This window comes from Mytilus californianus, unplaced genomic scaffold (assembly GCF_021869535.1).
Source record: "Mytilus californianus isolate M0D057914Y unplaced genomic scaffold, xbMytCali1.0.p SCAF_9, whole genome shotgun sequence".
Lineage (NCBI taxonomy): Eukaryota > Metazoa > Mollusca > Bivalvia > Mytilida > Mytilidae > Mytilus > Mytilus californianus.
Genome location: NW_026262745.1, coordinates 37519368 through 37542261, shown reverse-complemented (window position 1 = coordinate 37542261; position 22894 = coordinate 37519368). Strand labels below are relative to the sequence as shown.

At 33.4% G+C, this 22894-nt stretch overlaps 1 protein-coding gene across 1 annotated transcript; it reads left to right on the top strand.

Moving 5' to 3' along the window:
* Window positions 1-2713: 2713 nt before the first annotated feature.
* LOC127716708 (protein sprouty homolog 2-like) lies at window positions 2714-14563 on the top strand. The gene is made up of 3 exons (XM_052222958.1): window positions 2714-2836; window positions 3326-3426; window positions 13290-14563. Exon 3 carries the CDS (start codon window positions 13361-13363, stop codon window positions 14135-14137), a length of 777 nt encoding a protein of 258 aa, XP_052078918.1. The 5' UTR covers window positions 2714-2836; window positions 3326-3426; window positions 13290-13360; the 3' UTR covers window positions 14138-14563.
* The last annotated feature ends 8331 nt before the right edge of the window (window positions 14564-22894 follow it).

Below are 22894 nucleotides of genomic sequence, written 5' to 3'. Positions count from 1 at the left end.
TATTTTTTGAATTTACAATATGCATTGCCCAGCGTAGATCAGCGTAGCCCTTTGATTAAGCAGTACATCCTGTTTGGTATTTTCATATCTTTTCCTTTCTGTTTAAGGATACTAGTAACTGATATATACGTCAATTGATAGCACATATTGACGATCCTTCATTAAAGAAATAGGCACGTAAACACTGAGACTATTATATAATACTACTATCCTTTGGGCTAGGCATAGATCATTCATCTTTTGATTCTTATACCTTCACCCTCCCCGGCCACACATACCAATACACACACACAGTCGATGCCTCATGCAGAAGTTCGGTTCTGTTCATTCTATCTAACAAAATTCAAGAAATTCATATTTTCTGATATCCTGTACTGTAAAATCCCAACCTGCTTAGGAATTTGAATAATTATGGTCATTACACGTAGATCTGAGAGTACTCGAAGTACTTAAAGCTAGTTGATTGATTGGTTGATTGCTAAAAGTCCAGTGACAAATAGTTCATGCATGTTCAGGACAAAAACAAATTTAAAATAAATACAACAGGTAGGTCCTGTAATAGGGGTCAATGACTCATCCAGGATGAAGGTCTGGAAATTTGATAATGGATTATGACATTGGAAAATGAGGGTTTATTGGATAGGGACAGAAATTTTGCCTTTCAGCAGACAACCTACGGACCCCTCAAAGAGTTGTTGCAAGTGTTCTTAACTTTCAGAGATTAAGAGCGTGGCATTCTCTCTACACTAGGCATTGGATGTAACGTCCCATTCTGACCAGCCATGATTGCGTATTTATAAATCCCGGACAGCCAAACGGACGACCCACTTTGGAAAGGGTTTTATTGTAGGTCGGATGAAGACCAAGTGGAGAGCTAGTTGAAAGCCAACAACAACTGTTAAAAAAATCAAAGGTATCTAAGAATAAAATGTCAGGGTTTTGAGCATGTTGTTGAGGTTTATTCAAGTATTTGTTGATAGAAGTGAAAAGATCTGAACCAAAGTTCTAGTTTTTAGTTTCTATATAAGATGGAATATAATGTACATACAATTCTATCCAATACTCCATTCACTAAGGATGATAGACTAGTGTAAAAATGACTTTTGATAATTTAAGAGTTTTGACGACTTTACAGATAGCGTTGTCATTATTTTTTTTCAATAAAAACAAATATTTGTGAAAAAATTATGTGCAGGCACGTTCCCAAAGTGCCTAACGGCAGCTACGCCCCTGCTTTTAGGGATTGACGTTTTCAACTTAAGATTTGTTACTGGTAAAAGTCAGAACACATTCCCCTCAGATACATTTACATTCCGTGTATGAATTGTAATTAAGTAAGTAAACAGTAAGTAAATTATTTATCAAGCATGTCTCTGATTATAGCGACCTGTGTAATGTGTCACGGTTTTGTCTATCGAACTTTACAAGGTGGGCATTATTCGTGAGCTTACCAAAAAGGAAAAGTTATTTATTGAACATGTTTACATTTCTTATTGATGCTAAATTTAGATACACCTACCTTCCCCAAAAGCCAAATATGATATTAAGCCAACAGTAATTTGTTTTCGGAACTGAAGTCCACGATTAGGTCAAGAGGTCCGGGTTACGGTTCTGAAATGCGCCTTCACAAACACGACCGAACTCCTTACCGTATAATCTATAGTTATAAGATGTATATAAAATGTCTTTATTTTACAGAGATATAGGACCGTGGCCTCAAGAATGAGTGATTTGGTTGCGAGGTAAGTTGAAAAATCCACTGCGATCAATTTATCAAAGTCCCAGAAAGTAACTCGTCTGATTCCTTTTATTCCATTTTTCCAACCACACATAGTTTGTCGCGTCCATATAATGTTACATATGAGAGGAATTGGCGTGAACTTGTACTATTCCGCTATTTCAGATCCGTAAATTAAGTAACTACCTGAAGATTTTTTTTATTATTTCATAAATGAATCAAACCATACCTTATTATAACATTGAATGAATATCCAGAACAAGGAGTTTATCCTTTAGTAAAATTAAAGACATGGAAGTTTTACGTAAAAAATAACTGATGGACCTTTTTTACATACACCAGATTCACATTACTGGCATAGAAAGTAATTCTAGTTTGTTTCCGCTCGGACAGAATTTTCCCACTTCTAATTTATCGGTCTCATATCTATACAATATGGCAAGTTCTAAATAGTCCCGAGTTTATTAAAGTGATTAATTTTATCAGTAACAATCAAAAGATTTGCTATTTACTCCCAAATAGCGAAAAAAATAAAGAGATGGCATACGGTAACTATTCTGATGAGCTACCTGACTTGGGACAGGCACATGTAGAACTGTCGGGGTTTAACTAATTTTTTTTGATGCTGAAACTCTCGAATGGGCAGTAAACATCACAAAAGAACCGACGAATTTCGAATAAAAAGGACAGACGGATATGATTTTTGACATGCGTAATATACGTATTAAACTGTCACCGCATCTAAATACTGACTAGCAATAAATAAACTCTTCTTTATTGAGCGGTGTGGTCAAATAACTTATATCTGCTGCCTGGGACCCAAGTTCATTGATAAATGGCTGTGCGAATCACAAAATTGAAACGATTGGACAAAATCAATATGCTATTGAAAACTATTCTATAGATATTCATTCATGCGAAAATACCTTGTTTATGGTTCGGATATTAGTACACACAGCGTATGAATGAATGAATGAATGAAATGAGATCACGTGTTTAGGCTGTTCCCCCCTACGCTAATTTACGAGTAGACTGTTCCAAGAGGTCAACGTGTTGGGTTACGACTCAATAGCCAAATAGGGATTTTTCATGTGTAAGGTAAGATTTTGTCAAAAAATACAGTTTGAAAACATTGCTATTGACAAATATGTAATGCATGATAATAGTTGGATGTGAATAATTTCTTCGTGCAGAAGATTTTATGTGTGAAAAGTCCGGTCCATTTCTCGTTCATTCATAATTACGTTGTAGCTGGCTGCGGCTAAAATTATGTGTATCGTGTATCGCTGGTTGAAGCAGTGATGTTTTACTGAGCGGGAATATACTTTCGACAAGGATTTTTTTCGCATGTGATTTTGTTGATCACGTAAATGTGATTTATAGGATTGACTTTCGGACGGATTTTAAAAATTTCCGATAAAGGATGGTTTACAATTTCTACCGGATTATAATCAAGTGTTGGAAGTAGGCTCAATATAATAAAGAGGGTCATTCTCCAGAAACATATGTGGATTATATTTATGTGATCGACCTGTATTTATTTCACAGGATTTTGTAAAATTATTTCTTCATTTTCTATGATTTCAGAGATTGGATTTATTACGTAAAAACAAGTTTTGTGAATGGATTTAAGATTGATGTGTGTGAAATCAAATTGGATTTATTGTGATGTTTATCACTAATTACAGGTAATTGTTTATTAATGCTAATTCACCTATTGTTTATTTGTCAATTAATATAATTTGAATATACTTTTACTTGATTAAACTATAGAAGTCGGAAGTCGCGGATCCCGTTGTTTAATGATTAAGCTAAGCTGTAAATTGAATCAATTTCGTTAATTGAACATTGGATTCGGCATGTACGTCAGGTTCAAGTTTGTAAAAATAATGTGTTTGGTAGGTTATAAATTATGTGGAATTCCGAAATATCTATGAACTTTAAAGCATTTGATTTGGCCGGTTTACATGATTATATTGAGTTTGGACGCTTTATAGAAAAATGTATTAGATTTGACATCCTAATAGAACTTTGGATGATTTTTAACTTGATTTTAAAATGTATGCAGAATTAAAGTTCACGAAGCTACTATTTCTATAATAAGTTTAATATGACATCCACCTGTTCTTTGAAACTTTTTGACCTTATTTAATAAAATGTCAGTTTCAGATCACACTCTAATTAATTATCAATCATAAAAGTTTTGTAATTTAAACACATTTTCATTGGCACATACATGTACATGTCTTAATCATTAAAGATGAACTTGTTCATTAATGTAAGGTTGAAATTTTTGACACTCTGGAGGTCAATCATAAATCCATTAAAAAAACTGTATATTTTCTACCCAAGGAATAGATTACCTTAGCTGTATTTGGCAAAAGCAGCCTTTAAACTTTTTGATTCGATCGTCACTGATGAGTCTTTTGTAGAAGAAAAGCGTGTCTGGCCTACAAAATTTTAATCCTGGTATCTACATGTATGATGAGTTTGTTTGCTTAGGTTCTTGATTAACATGGTTATATATATATTATCTGAATTATAAGTAGAAAGAAACCGGCACCCTCCATATTCATTATTTCTTGTGTTCTCAAAAAGAATCTTTTTCTTGGACAAAGATTCATGTCTGAAAAATAACCTGTTTTTACTGCCATTCTGTAAAAAATAGCCCAAATACATGTAGGTTGACAAGATTATTTTTTTTCAATTGAACTTCAATAGGGGTCCTGGGAGGGGACATGTTTTGATATTGAAAAAGAAAGGCAGAAGATGTAAAAGTGACAGATATAAATTTCACTGAACTCACATGTCAAATGAAAACACCTCAGCATTTCCGAAAAACGTGAAAAAATGGAAAAACAAACACCTCTACAAAACACAACAAAGACTGAGCAAAACTAACCCACAAAAAACCTGAGATGAAATTGTTGAATAACTGTAGTAAATTGTTTTATTTAAGAAATAACAAAACTATTGAATCAGTTAGCTAAAACTTAGTTCTCTAGGCCTCGGTGAAATTTAGATTGGTTAATTTAAGTTTGTTCACAACAGTTGCTTGCTTAAAGTCTATTGGCATTAGACAAATACAGCTAGGATGAGTGAAAATTAGAAAACCTGGTGAAATATCAGTGAAAACTGATTTGTGAAACTTTCTTTACATCCAAAATTTGTTAAACTGGGTCATAGCTAATATTTGGTTGCTTAACCCTCTGCAAACTGTAAAGAAAATCCAATATCAATTGTAGGGATGAATACTGTATACATGTACAAAACAGTGATTATAATTTTCTCCAAGTGAACTAAGTTTTGGCAGATAATGAAAAAACTTTGGTATAAAATAAATAAAACTAAACATTTCATGCTTTTTGGGGCAAAAAAGAATAACGAAAGCAGTACACAAGCAAATATCATTAATAGTTTTAACACAAATGTGACTGAACTTATTCCATAATACAAAATCTTTACAATGCTAAATAATGCAATTTATTAATTACTGGTATATCTTGACGTTTTGCCTAAAACTAATAAATTCTGTTGAAGAATTTTCAGTTTCATTACCCAGTGCATACAATAGAAAAACATACAAAATACATGTATTAAGGTACATGTATCATATTAAAACAGTTGCTCCCTAAAATGCTGTACTTTTAAAAAAAAAATTGTATGTTGTGTAAAGTCAATACACTTCGCATAATCAAGGATTTGTATAGTACAAATCCAAATTGGCATAATATAAAAAATTGCCACATATTTTTACATAGAAATAAGAAGATGTGGTATGAGTGCCAATGAGACAACTCTCCATCCAAGTCACAATGTGTAAAAAGTAAACAATTATAGGTCAAAGTACGGCCTTCAACAGGGAGCTTTGGCTCACACCGAACAGCAAGCTATAAAGGGCCCCAAAATGACAACATGTATTAAAAATCATGAAGATTATTACTGCATACATTGTATATCTCATGTTTGCGGTATACCATCTTCTCCGCAAGTTTATTGTTTTCTGTTTGGTATTAAATTAATAATTAAGATCCATGTTACATCTCTTGATCAATTTATTTGGCAATCGTCAATGGCAGTCAGCAGGGTTTAAGAACATCAGTTGTTTGACCTGTTAGTCAAATGCGATTTGTTAAAATATACTTTTCACATTTTTTGGTCTTTTGGAAAATGTTGTTTGTGCTGTATTTAGACCCCTTTACCAAGAAATTTGTTTTCATGCACACGTATAAAAATTGCGGTTTTTATCCAACGCAATCATAGGTTTGAACGTTGTTTTCAATTTAGACTTGTTTATATATACATGTTCATATACTGAACATGATACATAACCATGGAAATAATTTTACAATATCTCATGATCACTATAATTCTTTTATCATGTTTATTCAAAATGTGTTTTTGAAACAATATGAAGTACATATCATTATGTAGTATTTTGTACATGTAGTAGTTGAAAAAAAACTCAGGTATGTACTATGTCAGTAGGAAATTTAAATAGTAACTTTTTAATGGAACATGTTCTACCTTTGACTCCCAAAATTTTATGGATGAGTTTTTAGGCAATAAAGAATTAATATTCAACAATGACACACTATGAATCTATCAAAATCTGTCTACAGGGAGCAAGATGCACATGTACATGTATATACATGTATGATGCGTTGCTTGTTTTTTTTAGTTGTATCTTATTTAAAATTTTGTTTAAACATTATTGAATAAGAATTATTAAACTGAGGTGATGAGAATCAAGAAAAAAAAAATAGATGAAATAAGTATTTTTTATTTCCTAAAAGTTTATTCCAGATACTGAGAGTCTCAGAAAAAAATGTCAATTTCCATCACTTGTTTAATACTTATTGTACCGCATATATGTAAAATATATATTTTACATTTTTGAACTTTGAATGTTCATTAGCGATTGATATAGCCCTTCATGGCCTTTATACATTTAAGAACACTAGATTTGTGGAAACAGGATTTTGACTGCATTTATTTTACATTTTACATGTTTCTGGAAGACCTTGAGAAAATCTATAACATATAAATTTTAGGTGTCCAACAACCTAATGATAATTAATAAGAATATAGAGTTGAATAGGCTTAACAGTTAAAAATTACCAAAACCTACAAATTGAAGAGATACATGTAAAAGAAATTCAAAGCCATTTTCTCATTTGAATTAAAAAGTTGTTTAATTGATGTTTTTGGATATGTATATTTGTAAGTGGTAACTGTGGCAACGATGGATATCACTTGAGTTGACTTTGCTCAGTTGAGTTGATGAAAGGGACTGTGTTGACTTTGCTCTCTTGAGTTGTAAGGCTTGTGTTGACCTTGATTAGTTGAGTTGATGTTAGGGACTGTGTTGACTTTGCTCAGATGATGTGATGTTAGGGACTGTGTTGACCTTGCTCATTTGAGTTGATGTTAGGGACTTTGTTGACCTTGCTCACTTGAGTTGATGTAAGGGACTGTGTTGACCTTGCTCACTTGAGTTGATGTTAGGTACTGTGTTGGCTTTACTCACTTGAGTTACGGTAAGGGACTTTGTTGACCTTGCTCAGTTGAGTTGATGTTAGGGATTGTGTTGACCTTGCTCACTTGAGTTGATGTAAGGGACTGTTTTGACCTTGCTCACTTGAGTTGATGTTAGGGACTGTGTTGGCTTTACTCACTTGAGTAAATGTAAGGGACTTTGTTGACCTTGCTCAGTTGAGTTGATGTTAGGGATTGTGTTGACCTTGCTCACTTGAGTTGATGTTAGGGACTGTGTTGGCTTGACTCACTTGAGTAAATGTAAGGGACTGTATTGACCCTGCTCACTTGAGTAGATGTTAGGGATTGTGTTGTCTTTGCTCACTTGAGTTGATGTTAGGGATTGTGTTGACCTTGCTCACTTGAGTTGATGTTAGGGACTGTGTTGACCTTGATCAGTTGAGTAGATGTTAGGGAATTTGTTGTTTTTGTTCAGGTTTGTTGATGTTAGGGACTGTGTTGGCTTTACTCACTTGAGTAAATGTAAGGGACTGTGTTGACCTTGCTCACTTGAGTAGATGTTAGGGATTGTTTGTCTTTGCTCACTTGAGTTGATATTAGGGATTGTGTTGACCTTGCTCACTTGAGTTGATATTAGGGATTGTGTTGACCTTGCTCACTTGAGTTGATGTTAGGGACTGTGTTGACCTTGCTCAGATGAGTAGATGCTAGGGAATTTGTTGTCTTTGTTCAGGTTTGTTGATGTTAGGAACTGTGTTGACCTTGCTCACTTGAGTTGAAGTTAGGGTTTTTGTTGACCTTACTCAGATGAGTTGATGTTAGGGATTATGTTGACTTTGCTCACTTGAGTTGATGTTTTGCTTAGATGAAGGGATTGTGTTAACTTTGCTTAGATGAGTAGATGTTAGGGACTGTGTTAACCTTGCTCACTTAAGTTTATGTTAGGGACTATGTTGACCTTGCTCACTTGAGTTTATGACAGGGATTGTGTTGACCTTGCTCAGATGAGTTGATGTTGGGGACTGTGTTGACAAAGCTAAGTTGAGTTGATGTAAGGTACTGAGTTGGCCTTGTTCAGTTTGGTTGGTGTTAGGGATTGTGTTGACTTTGCTCAGATGATGTGACGTTAGGGACTGTGTTGACTTTGCTCAGTTGAGTTGATGTTAGGGACTGTTTTGACATTCCCAGTTGAGTTGATGTTAGGGATTGTGTTGACCTTGCTCACTTGAGTTGATGTAAGGGACTGTGTTGACCTTGCTCAGTTGAGTTGATGTAAGGGATTGTGTTGACCTTGCTCAGTTGAGTTGATGTAAGGGACTATGTTGACCTTGCTCAGTTGAGTTGATGTTAAGTACTGTGCTGACCTTGCTCACTTGAGTTGATGTAAGGGACTGTGTTGACTTTGCTCACTTGAGTTGATGTAAGGGACTACATTGACCTTGCTCATTTGAGCTGATGTAAGGGATTGTGTTGACTTTGCTCAGTTATTGATAGGTTTGAGGGTTTCTCTGTGAGTGACTGGACTTTGCCTAGTTATTGATAGGTTTGAGGGTTTCTCTGTGAGTGACTGGACTTTGCTCAGGTATTGATAGGTTTGAGGGTTTCCCTGTGAGTGACTGGACTTTGCTCAGTTATTGATAGGTTTGAGGGTTTCTCTGTGAGTGACTGGACTTTGCTCAGTTATTGATAGGTTTGAGGGTTTCTCTGTGAGTGACTGGACTTTGCTCAGTTATTGATAGGTTTGAGGGTTTCTCTGTGAGTGACTGGACTTTGCTCAGTTATTGATAGGTTTGAGGGTTTCTCTGTGAGTGACTGGACTTTGCTGAGGTATTGATAGGTTTGATGGTTTCTCTGTGAGTGACTGGACTTTGCTCAGTTATTGATAGGTTTGAGGGTTTCTCTGTGAATGACTGGACTTTGCTCAGTTATTGATAGGTTTGATGGTTTCTCTGTGAGTGATTGGACTTTGCTCAGTTATTGATAGGTTTGAGGGTTTCTCTGTGAGTGACTGGACTTTGCTCAGTTATTGATAGGTTTAAGGGTTTCTCTGTGAGTGACTGGACTTTGCTCAGGTATTGATAGGTTTTAGGGTTTCTCTGTGAGTGACTGTGTATATGTATTGGTTAGTTCTTTGATTAGAATTATTTTTTTTGGTCTTTTGTTCTTCCCTTTTCCTTTCATCAGTGTACATTATATCTGTATTGTATTGCCTTTGCTGCAGTCAAATTATTTTTTTTTTTGCTATAAAAATATATTTACATAATATCAATTCTTACATATATATGAATAGAAATTAAAGTGTCCTTGGGTATACATGTAACTTATACAATAAGATCCAGAGGCTAAATTGATGACCTCATATGCTAAATTTTGACAAAATCGATTATCATGTATCTCCTTTACTGCAAGGACATTTTAGAGCTTGTATGGACATTTTCTACAGGCAAAATGTACTATTATTACATGCATTGTCTTCAAGCAGCACATTCAATAAATCACTCACATGCCATCTACTTATATAATGTTGACAGAGAAGTTAGGCACCGACCATTCATTTTTTTTTGGGGTAGGGATGGGTTTTTTCTTGGGACAAACATTTTTTTTTCAACTTTTAAATAATAAAAACTTACTGGGACAAGAATTTTTTTTTGAAACTCAATGTCACATTGATATTTTTCTTTAATTTTCAATGGAAACGTTTTTTCAATTTACTTTTGAAATAATTTTTTTTCAAGACATTTAGAATTATAACATTTTTTTTTTTTTTTAACCAATGCCCCCCCCCCCCCCCACAAAAGACAAATGGTCAGTACTTTAAGGAGTACCCATACATTATACAAATTTATTAAACTTTAAACTTGGAACAGGCACTCTGCAGTGATGGATTGAACCAGGTTGTATGGCATACCAAAACTGCCACTCGGGTTATGACATGTCATCTCCATTACAATCTATTTGTGTATCTTGAGCAAAACTTATACTTAAAAAGGAGAATCGTTCACAAGCATATTGATTTAAAATGAACTATAGGAGTAATATGTCAAAGTTTTTAGTGGCTGAGTGGTCTAAGTAATTTAACTACTGTATCACTATCCTGTCAACACTGAGGTTGTGCGTTCGAATCCTGCAGGTGGCAGGTGCGCTGGACTCCAATTTTAATTGACTAGGACTCAGACTGTTAGTTTTCCTGTGGAAGGTCAGTGGTTCTCTCTAGACGATCTGGCTTCCTTCACCAATCAAAACTGGTTGTCACAAAATAGCTCAATAATGCTGAAAGTGGCATTAAACACCAATCAATCCATGAAAGATTTCTGAAAATGTCAGATAGTGACTCAATTCCTGTGATGGTCTACATGTATGCAGTATACTGACTTTAAATAGTCAATACCCCACCATTGATATGTGCTGCTTCTCGGGTAAGCATGCAGCATAAAGAGTTGACCAATCCATGTGAAATAAGGTCCTGTTTAAAAATAGTTTCACTGAATACATGTAAATGTATACATAACTATATGTTGCAGTACAACATTTCTAACACTTGAAACTTAGAAACTTCTCACATTATCTTATAATTTGAATATATAAGCTGTTAACAGAAAAATTTACATGTTAGAAACATGACACTGGTTGATATTTATTGAGGCAATGAAATGGCTAAAAATCCTGAAATGCATTCTCTGCAAGACTATTACTATATGATTGAGCGTTACCAACTGTGCCAAAGTCACCTTCATGTATAAAATGAACACAAACTTCAAAGTTTTTGTACTTTAAAACTTTGAAATATTGTTAAATTAGATGACTAAGGTAGTTTAGAAATTTCTCTGAGTGTCATAAACATTGTTTTTTTACCTGGTACAATAGACTACAAGTACATTACTACAAATATTGATCAATAGTTAAATGCTCCATCAGTGTTTTTGCCAGCATGTGTCCTAGAGATAAATTGTTTCAATTCATGGATCGTACCAAGCAGATGGCAAGGCGATTTGAGTCACAAAGTTTTATATATATATGTATGAATTTTTACTAGAAAATCGATGCTGAATAACTGGTGGCAGCTTGAATACAAATGAGATTATTTTTACACATCAGTTGAATGGCACCACGATTTAGCTAAATATAACTTGGTAACAAATTTCTTTTTTTTTCTTCATTCAATTCGAAAATCAGGCTGTATATGCATGAAAGGGATTAAACCAGTGGGGTGCACAAAGATTTGATAGTTGGTTATTCAACACTACTGTAAATTCAGAAATTATTATTGCAAGATTGTTAAACATTTATGAACAAAAATGCAAGATTAATATTAAGATTTCTGGAAATAATGCTATCAAAATTTAATATGCATGTTTTTATTTTTGCAAATTAGTCTCGGCAAAATTTTTTGGTACTGCATGTATATAACATGGATAAAAATGTCTATAGCAACAGTAATTTATTGTTAACAGCAATACATGTACATGTAAATTATATACCTGCACACAAATTTAAGTAAGTGCCAATTACATGTTTCCTTTTTTTTTAAAGGGGAGGAAATTTTAATGAAGTCGGAATATTGGTCTTTGGGCTAGTGGTTTGAAATTTTTTGGTGCATACTGTAACATTGAAAAGTAGCTAAACTTACACCCTAGTAAGTTAACATGGTTAATATTTATATAATTTTTTTACTTATCCAGAATCTACTCATCCAGTCCAAAATGTATGCATTAATAAAGTCGAAGTAAATTGTAACACATGATGAATTTACTATAAGCACCAATAAATAGCTATATATTGTGTTGTACACACTTGAAATTTCAATTTAATTTAAAGTTTGTTTTTTTTTTCCTCTATAAGATATTGATAGAAGTCTGGGCAGTTGCACAACTCACTCCACTTCAGTGGCAAACAGTTTGTGCCTCCCTCCCAAAATCTCAGAACTTCTCCTTGGCTCATTAATTTCAGCCCATCCTTCAAAATTGATATATGACTCATGACCCCCAGTCTCATAACATTTTTAGAGGAAAAAAACTGTGCTTAATTCAAATTTTTAATTTGTCTCTATATTTTAAAAATCCTGTTGTTGTATATTTCTGACCTCCAAAACAATATTTACCATGAATAACAGTTTCAAAAATAATTTGTCTGAGATTTGGGGTAGAATTTTTATGACTTTGGCCTCATTATAGCCTTTATGCAATCATTTTTTTTGTATTTTTAACTGTATAGAAAGAGGTTAACCATTTGTTAATTTTATTCTATACTTCTGTACATATTTAAGATAACAAAGGGGAGGAACAAAGAAAATTGCAGAGATTTCATGACATCAAAACTTATCCTAACTGTTGTAGACTGATGTTGGCTAATATGCTGATCATTTTGACAACAGTTTACAGCTTTGAAGTTGTTCCAATGCAGAGTATTTATGGACATGTTTAAAAAAAATTATATGAATATCATGGCTAGCTGTAACATACTTAAAATCGTTTTTAACCGGATTTTCAAAGGAAAAATTGGTTATTGATTTGGGGATGTATGGCGGGCCGGCGGCTGCCAAAAAGTTTTGGTTCATTAACATGAAAACGCTTTGTCGAAATCTTTTCAAATTTAGATATATTGTTTACTGTGACTAAATGAAGGTCAAGTTCAATTTTCATGATTTTAGCTGTTCTCGTTGTTGAGTTGTAGACCTTTCAGTAGCAAAAGTGATCCTTATTATAGCCTTTGTTAGTCTTGTATTATTTTTAATTTTAGTTTCTTGTGTACAATTTGGAGTTTAGTATGGCGTTCATTATCACTGAACTAGTACATATATTTGTTTAGGGGCCAGCTGAAGGACGCCTCCGGGTGCGGGAATTTCTCGCTGCATTGAAGACCTGTTGGTGACCTTCTGCTGTTGTCTGTTCTATGGTCGGGTTGTTGTCTCTTTGACACATTCCCCATTTCCATTCTCGATTTTATATGATTTATTTATTTTGAGTTATTTCCCTTTGATTTATTTCTCATATTATTTGTAAAAAAAGGTACCATTTTATGGCAATTTTATGACCTATTTCTTGTTTTCTTTCAGATTTAAAGAGAGATCATGAGCTGAAATCTGTGATCAAATACTTGAAATATGACTATAAACTCAAATATGTTATGAGATCGAGTCAGCTTCGTCAGCCTCGCCAAACTTTACCACCTCCTGATGCAGGAGGATTTATAACTCTTGATCAGATCAGACCTCACCCACGGGTTCAAAATGACTATATAGACAGTCCACCAAGACCAAAACCCCCTGGCAATTTAAAAACTATTAGCTCAGGGGGAACTGGTATTGTTTCTACATTAAGAGAGAATCAGAATAACCGTACACGAGGACTACGCAATTTGAACACTCATATTATCAGTGCACCACCATTGACTAATGTTTCGCCTCCATTGAAAAAAGAACTTGTTACAAAGGAGGATGATTCGATTATTTGCAAAAAATGCCACAAGTGTCGATGTGGAGCATGTACAGATCCACAGGAGTTACCTAGTAAGTGGCTGTGTGGCAATAAATGCCACGTCAGTGGACAGTGCTGTATAGAGACAGCATCATGTTATTGTTGTGTACAGGCAGTGTTTTATCACTGTGGTGGGAAGGATGAACAAGACGCAGATTATGACTGTTTGGCTGATCCGTGTGCATGTTGCAGTCAGCCTAATTGTGTAAAGAGATGGACGTGCATGGCACTAATGGCTCTCTGTTTACCCTGTCTCTGTTGTTACTGGCCAATGAAAGGGGCCCTAAAGTGCTGCACAATGTGTTATAATAAGTGTCGAAAGAAAGGTTGCCGGTGTGCAAAAAACTCAAAACCTAAAAAAATTGAAAACGGGTCACAGTCTCCTAGAAGACTTTTATTGATTGAATCAGACTCGTCTAGTGCGTGATAATTGTGATATGTTGTATTTGTTCTATTGCATTCTAAAATGCTGCATGGTGAAGGTGATGGACACATGTGATGATGCATTTTCAAATAGCGTCTGTGATGTGATGTTCATTGAGAAATAAATCCTTGAAATCTGTTTTCCAAGGCTAATCTATACAAAATGGTGTTGTGAAGAATAGTCTTGTACCTCATTGGCTTTGATCCAGAATCTGTTTGACACAAAAACCAAATTTAACCACTTGAAAAAATTTTTTCTGAAGAAGAAACAATGCAACTTTATAATGAATTCATTGTCATTTTATTTCCCAATTCTTAAATTTTTAGAAAATCCATTAATATACATGTACTAATGAACTATACATGTTCAAATTAAAATTTCATTCAGAAACCATATTGAAACACCAGATATTCCAAGTTTTACTCAGAACTTTTTTCTAAAAATTTTCATCAATTAAGAATGAAACATTTATTGATAGAACATCCAGATAAGTGAATTTGCATCATTTTTGAAGTGTCATATCAGAGAATAAAATGATTTAGTTTGTGTTTCAAATTAGTTGATAGTTCTGATTCAAATGGCTAAAAATATGGTCATACTGCGTGGACCATCAAGATGCACTGCAAAATTATCGTTTAAAAGTCGTATCTTTTTTTTAAATAAATGGATTCAAATTGATTTATATATTTTATTTTTTTTTTAAATCATACAGAAGTACTGTTTTTTTTTTTTTAAATTAATTACTTTATTTTAACAAACATCCAGATAAGTGAATTTGCATCATTTTTGAAGTGTCATATCAGAGAATAAAATGATTTAGTTTGTGTTTCAAATTAGTTGATAGTTCTGATTCAAATGGCTAAAAATATGGTCATACTGCGTGGACCATCAAGATGCACTGCAAAATTATCGTTTAAAAGTCGTATCTTTTTTTTAAATAAATGGATTCAAATTGATTTATATATTTTATTTTTTTTTTAAATCATACAGAAGTACTGTTTTTTTTTTTTTAAATTAATTACTTTATTTTAACAAACAAATTTTTCAATTTTTTAGACATTACATTTTAGGAATTTTATGTTTGTACAATCGTTATATATCTATTAGTGAAAATGAAATTGAATCCAATTATTTAAAAAAAAATTGACAAAATGGCATATACTGTGATTTGTTGTTTTTTCTTTTTGTTTAATTGTTGTCTAGTGTTGTCTACATTTTCAGAGTAGAAACTGCAATTTTTTTACAGCAAATGTACGTAGAAAAGATCTGTTTAACTGCACAGTCATTATTTAAAGAATCAGAAAACATCAGAATAGTTGTTGATTTGTATTGAGAAAGCCATAGGTGCATATATATATATTGCATGTCATTCCCCTTTCCTGGGTCAACCTTTCAGCAAACACTTGTGGTCTTTCAAAGACAAGAGGTTGTCTTATGAAAGGGGAACAAATGAAGCCTTTTGTGGTTAGTAATTCTCTGTACATTGAAATTCGGGTAAATGTATTGTTTTCATTCAAAATCTTTTTTTTTTTGTTATTAAAGGCGAATGTTACCAATCCTGTTTTGATGTACAGATATGCATATTACTGCACTATTTGAAAGAAAAGGGATTTAAATAAATAATCTAGTCTCAGGTACAGTTACTCGGTTGCATAAAATATGTTTTAGTTTGTCTATTTTTATATAAATAAAAAATATGTAAAATATTATATAATTCTTTTTTTTTTTTGGCGAGAACATATTTCTGTGCGAGCTTAATTTTTTCCTACTAAAAAATGTAATTTATTTAAATTCTCATGGATCTAAAATCAATATATTAGTTGATTTCAAAAAAAGAAAAGGACTATAAAAATAGTTACTTTAAACCTACTAAAAATCACAATTCTGCAGGCATATAAAAATGTGTCATTCTAAAATAAACCCATAATTTATGCACAAAAATGTATGTGTTGGCCAGCAGAGCCTGTTAGGAATTCACTGTTTCATAATTTAAAGAGTATGGGTAATTTCATTGCTTAGAAGTTCAACACCAGAATAAAGAAAATGTTACCCCATTGGTTGAATAATTGTTTAAGACATTGTCAACCAATCACAACCTTTTAGGAAAATAATTTTACAACCATTGGTTGAATAACCATTGTTTAAGGCATTGTCAACCAATCATAACCTTTTATGAAAACAATGTCACACCATTGGTTATTTACCTATTGTTTAAGAAATTGTCAACCAATCACAACTTTTTATGAAAATAAAGTTACAACCAATGTTTGAGATGTTGTTTACCAAGCACAAGTTTTATGTGTATTCTTTCTAAATTATTACCTAGAATATGCATTAGATTCTGAAACAATGAATTAAGGATTCTGTTTTCTGTTATTAATGTTAGCTTTAATTCTGTGAGACCAATCTTGTGTTCAGGTTGTTCTTTGTGGTTTTTAGTTGAATCACTGCCATGTTTTTCTGAAAACGACAGATTATAAATTATTTTATTAATGATTATAAATTTTTTTTTTGTTTCAAATGTGATCAATTATAAAAATGGTGTACATTTTCTTTGAGAATATTGTAAATATATCTGTTAGTTTGTACATAAGAAATGCAGTAATGTTGTCTCTATGGATGTGCCAAGGAGTGCGATGTGTGCTCCTTAACCATGCTTACAATGCACAATTTAGTTGTATTTCTTTTTTGAGTGTGCTGTAGATATAAATGTTATGACTTAACAGATCATGAAATATAAACTGTACAAAATGTCATGGTTAAATTTATTCATGTATTGCATCTTTTTCATTTTGAATGCAAAGTTATATATGCCAAAATGTATTTGTAATATTATTAAACAAAAACACCAAAACTTTGACTGAAATTTATATACTGAAACTGCAATGAGAAATTTCTTTAAATACTAATACAATGATGAATCTTGAACTTGATTGAAGAGAAAAATGAATAGTTATTGAAAACATTTCTTTAAACAAATGTTTCTTATAATTGTTATTCAAATGGACAGAAGAATTTCAAGACTAATGTCCTACAATTTAAGGTTTATAATTTTGCTGCTGTAAACTGTATTAGGTGATTAGCAGTAACCTTTCACTGGGTATTAAGTACTATCATTCAAAAGTAACAAAATTTACAAGTAGGTATTTAAATTGTTATTGTATCAAGTATTGGACCAAATCAATAGAATCAATTAGATATATTTAAATAAGAAATTAACAAATTTGCTGAATGAGAAAAGTAAATGGTGGTAAAATGATTTGGCACAAAAGTAAGTTGTCCTTTTTGAGTAGAGTGGGTCTTTCCTTGTTGCAAGGAATTCCCCCTGTCACGATCCTGCATTTTGACACTTAAGTTCTAGGTCTAAGTTTTTTACTGCCAACATTTGAGTAGGGCAATCCAAAGATATACCTCACATCAGGAAGATTTATCATGTTAATATGGTGTGTAAATTAAATATTTTTCATATTTTTTGGTCCAATTTAAAATTACCGAAAATATTCCAAATACTGTATGTGTTTTTATTTCAGTAGACATGGTGCAATATTAGTGCATAGAATTTTAAAGCTCCAACGTATCAGAAATTTCAAAAGTAACATTACTAGTATTTTATTATCTTCATTGTTACATCAAATATATGAACCAAAATTGGAAAATAAATTTGACCAGTTTTAGGTATAAAAATTCATGTTTTTATGTCATATACCATACACAAATTGTAAAGCCATGCTTTATATTGTTAAGTATAAAGATCTGTGGTTAACTGAAGGTTTATTCAATGATTGCACAATGTATTGTTTACATGATAGGAATTCTCATTGTTGACTTTGATGTAGGGGGGAAGATAAGTTTTACCTTTGAACTTTTATTGCATTAATAAAGAAACTAATTCTCATTATTCATAATAAAAAGAATAAGAGATGAAACTGGTTCCGTTTGCTTCATAATTAAAGCATTCAATAAAACTTGCTGGTCTCTCCGTCGTTTATACTTGATCATGAAGGTACAAATTAAATATACCTCCATGCTGAAGATTTACTTAACAATTTACCGTTTGACTAGCTAGTCTTTCCCTGAAATTGACCTACAGTGAACCACAGATGCCTCCTTGTTTGTTAGAATCAAATAATTGTTATATTGTTATGTACTGTACATACTATAGTGTTTGCTTTGTTGTACAGTCAACACAAGTCATATGATGAAATTGTGGCTGTATATAAAGAGAAAATATAAAGTCGTATCATAAAAGCAGAATTCGTGTTTATTTTTATATTGAACATTTACTACACAGCTGAAGGGAATAGTTGCTGTATATGCCTCTCAAACAAAAAAGTCTTGATAATTGTTTTGCTATTTTAGAGGTTTTTATGCCCCACCTGACCTGCAATAGTAGAGGGGCATTATGTTTTCAGATCTATGCGTCTGTTGGTCCCATATCAGAAAGTTTAAGTTTAAGGTAGTTAGTGGTCACTTTATTGTCCCTTCAACTTGAAACTTAGATGTTGTATGATTGCCTATGAGACAACACATGTCCATTATGAAGTGATTTGAAAAAATATAAGCCAAATTAAGGTTTTGACACAGATTTTATGGTTCACTAAGCATGAAAATGTGATGGTGTGAGCATGGCTGCTTGGCATGACGTCTATGGCCGTTAAGACTGGTCAGTACGAGAGGTAATATAGGAATATGAAAAAATAAGGAGATGGTCGAGTGCCAATGAGACAACTATCCTTAAGAGACCAGAGGATGAAGATGTCAGTAAATGTGTGGCACTGTATGACCTTCAACTGTATAGTAAGCTATAATAGGCCCCATCACGCCAAAATGTGGAACAATTCAAAAGGAAAAACTAAAAGCCTGATTTATGCACAAAAGAAGAAATTGGGAAAAAAAGACAGACATTAACCAATGACAACCATTGAATTATACAGGTTTTAGCTTGCTGTTAGTAAATAGAAGCATCCTTTTCTCAAGTATAACATATACAGTTCTGACTTTTTTATGTATTTGCATGGTGTGAATTAAGGGCTTTTTCTGATTTTATTGTTATGAATAAAAACCATCCTTTACAGAGAAATGTAATAAAGGGGTGGTAAAGTAGTTACAATATAAAAGTAAGGAGATGTGCAATGATTGCCAATGACACAAATATCATCTAGAGACCAAAAGAAGAGGATGTAAACAACTATACAGCACTGTACTACAACAATGAGCAAAATCCATACTGTATCGTTATACAGCACTGTACTACAACAATGAGCAAAATCCATACTGTATAGTTATACAGCACTGTACTACAACAATGAACAAAATCCATACTGTATAGTTATACAGCACTGTACTACAACAATGAGCAAAATCCATACTATAGTTAGCTTGAAAGACCCCAGGGTAGGGCAGCAACAGGGATTATGAGCCCATATCCCATTCTGATCTTTGTTTTTTGTTCACATGGGATATGGACTGGTCAAGGTTACCAATCAAATTTCAGGATTAGACTACGCTTTATAGGAAGACATGGAATAACAAAAAATCTAGTATGGAACACAACAGTAATACATTTAACACCAAACAGAATATCAAAAATGTAATACCAAACACAGCAGTAATACATACATCACCAAACAATACAGAAAATGTAATACTAAACACATCAATAAAACATACAACACCAAACAGAATAACTAAAATGGAATACCAAACAGTAAAACATGCAACACAACACCAAACAGAATAACAAAAATGTAATACCAAACATAACAGTAATACATGCAGCACCAAACAGAATAACAAAAATGTAATACCATACACAACAGTAATACATACATCCCTAATCGGAATAACAAAAATGAAATACCAATCACAGAAGTAATCCAGAAACAGAATAACAAACTAGCTAGACATGTAAAACCAAAGAGACTAGTTAGATATGTAATACCAAACAGAACAGCGAGACGTGATACCAAACAGATCAGTGAGACATGTAATAACAAACAGAACAGTGATACATGTAATACCAAACAGAACTGATAAACATATGATACCAAAAAGAACATTGAGACATGTAATACCAAACAGACAGTGAGGCATGAATTAACAAACAACAGTGAGACGTGTAATACCAATCAGAACATTGAGACATGTAATTCCAAACAGACAGTGAGACATGTAAATCCAAACAGAACAGTGAGACGTGTAATACCAAAACAGAACAGTGAGACATGTAATACCAAGTAGAACAGTGAGACATGGAAAATATCAAACAGAACAGTGAAACATGTAAAATCAAACAGAACAGTGAGACGTGTAATACCAAATAGAACAGTGAAACATGTAAAATCAAACAGAACAGTGAGACGTGTAATACCAAACAGAACAGTGAGACATGGAAAATCAAACAGAACAGCGAGACGTGTAATACCAAATAGAACAGTGAGACATGGGAAATCAAACAGAACAGTGAGACGTGTAATACCAAATAGAACAGTGAGACATGGAAAATCAAACAGAACAGTGAGACGTGTAATACCAAACAGAACAGTGAGACAGATAATACAAAACAGACTAGCGAAAAATTCATTACCGTATTAAGACTTATCACCGGGTTTGTACTTACGTGAGCAACACGAAGGTTGCCACATGTGGAGCAGGATATCCTTACCCTTCCGGAGCACCTGAGATCACCCCAGGTTTTTGGTGTTGTTTGTGTTGTTCAGTCTTTAGTTTTCTATGTTGTGTTTTGTATACTGTTTGTTCTTTGATCGTTTTTTATTTTTTGCCATGGCATTGTCAGTTTGTTTTCGGCTTATGCGTTTGAATATCCATTTGGTATCTTTCGTCCTTCTTTTTCCATTCCGAACATAACTGCGAAGGTGTAAGATTTCATTGGAATACTAAAACCAAAACCTTAAAACATAGAAGTACAGTCGAACCTCGTTATGTCGAAGTCGAAGGGACCGGACCAAAGTATTCGACTTATCCGAGGTTCCACTGTATACAACTCAAAGCCAGCCGTATTAACCAATCTCCTTAACGAACAAAATAACAATCGGAATATCTTTTGTCGGAAGCTAATCGGATATAATGAATTAGTTATCTGTTAGCAAAGATTCTGCAGTCGAATGTTAGACATATTACGGACACCAGACTATAAATACTAGCATGTGTTTTATAAAATCAAAATTGAGGTATAATAAAACAAGCATAATTTGCACAACAGTACATGATATGGTGTTTTATGTTAAAACACCCAAGGGCGGTCTTCCTTCTTTCTAATTAGAATACTTTTAAAGGTATTTCCATGAAATATCTGCTTGCCTGGTTCTTGTTGGTGACTAAGGTCAAGTAATAACCTATAAAGACATCTCATATTCAAGAAAATAGATGCGATTATCCATTGCATGATGTAACGATCTCCTTTACAATAAGGACGAACCAGAAGGCCAGGGAAGGTCCACAGTCCAACTAGCAGAGCTACTGATACTAGAATTATACAATTCCTGGTGCGGACACTTTTATTCATGCATGCCATATTTGTTCTAACGATCTGTATATTCTCTCCATAATTTAACACACATTTGAGTTAGCTCCCAGTATGAACGGAAATAGAAATTTGAAGCAAAAAGATTAATTGAAAATTTTCTTGTTTTTCTATCTTGAAAATAGAATAAAACAGACCTAGATATTGTACACTCACTAAGTTTTCCTTTTCCCGATCACTTCATCACCATGCAGTTAGTCTGTGTCACCATCTGTGCAAAAAATCGTGCAAGAAAATAAATTATATATATGAACAAAAAGGTCTACACAGCTGTAATATACAATGATTTTCTGTATCAATTGTTAAAAAGCAAGTTGGTTTAGTGACCTGGGAATGACTACATCATAATATGTCTACATATTTATAATATACAAGACAGACTTAAAAAAGTAATAATAAACACAGCGTCTCGGAACTAGTCTGTCTGGGTTGAACAGCTTTCGAGCCCCAGACGAAGATGGTCTGAAATAATGAATAGATATAAAAAGATGTGGTATGAGTGCAAACGAGACAACTCTCCATCCAAGTCACAATTTGTAAAAGTAAACCATTATAGGTCAAAGTACGGCCTTCAGCACGGAGCCTTGGCTCACACCGAACAGCAAGCTATAAAGGCCCCAAAAAATGACTAGTGTAAAACCATTCAAACAGGAAAATGAACTGAAACCAGTGCATGTATTTGAGGCATAACAGCTAAAGATATGACTGAATGTTACTCTGTACCATGGATAGATGGAGTAATTATTGGATTTTAGCACCGACAACAACCGAATGCAGAATTTATTTGTTGGTCCTGTAAACTTAAGCAGAGGCGGATTTAGAGGGGGGCCAGGGGTCTCGCCCCCTTTTGTGGGAAAAATTTGGTTGATTATATAGGGAATCACTCTTATGGAGTCAGGTGGCCCCCACTTATGAAAATTTCTGGATCCGCCACTGTTAAGTGACGTTAAGAAAGTAAATTCAACAGAAACACAAAAGAGGGAGGGTTGTTTATTCTTCGTCCATTCTGAAATGTGTAGATAATCTGATATTGTTCTTAGAATACACGTGGAGTTACAGAGTAAATGCTTTTCGGCAATATATTACGTAGTTTTTCAGCACAAGATTTCGAATATATACCTAAAACGACCGGATCTTAATGACAGAGTAATGAGTGGACTTTTATACTCACAATTCACGTTCGAATAAAAACTTATGAATTTATCAAATATCCCGAA

Coding starts and splice junctions, on each gene's coding strand:
- LOC127716708 (XM_052222958.1), top strand. CDS start 13,361: ATGAGATCGAGTCAGCTTCGTCAGCCTCGCCAAACTTTACCACCTCCT.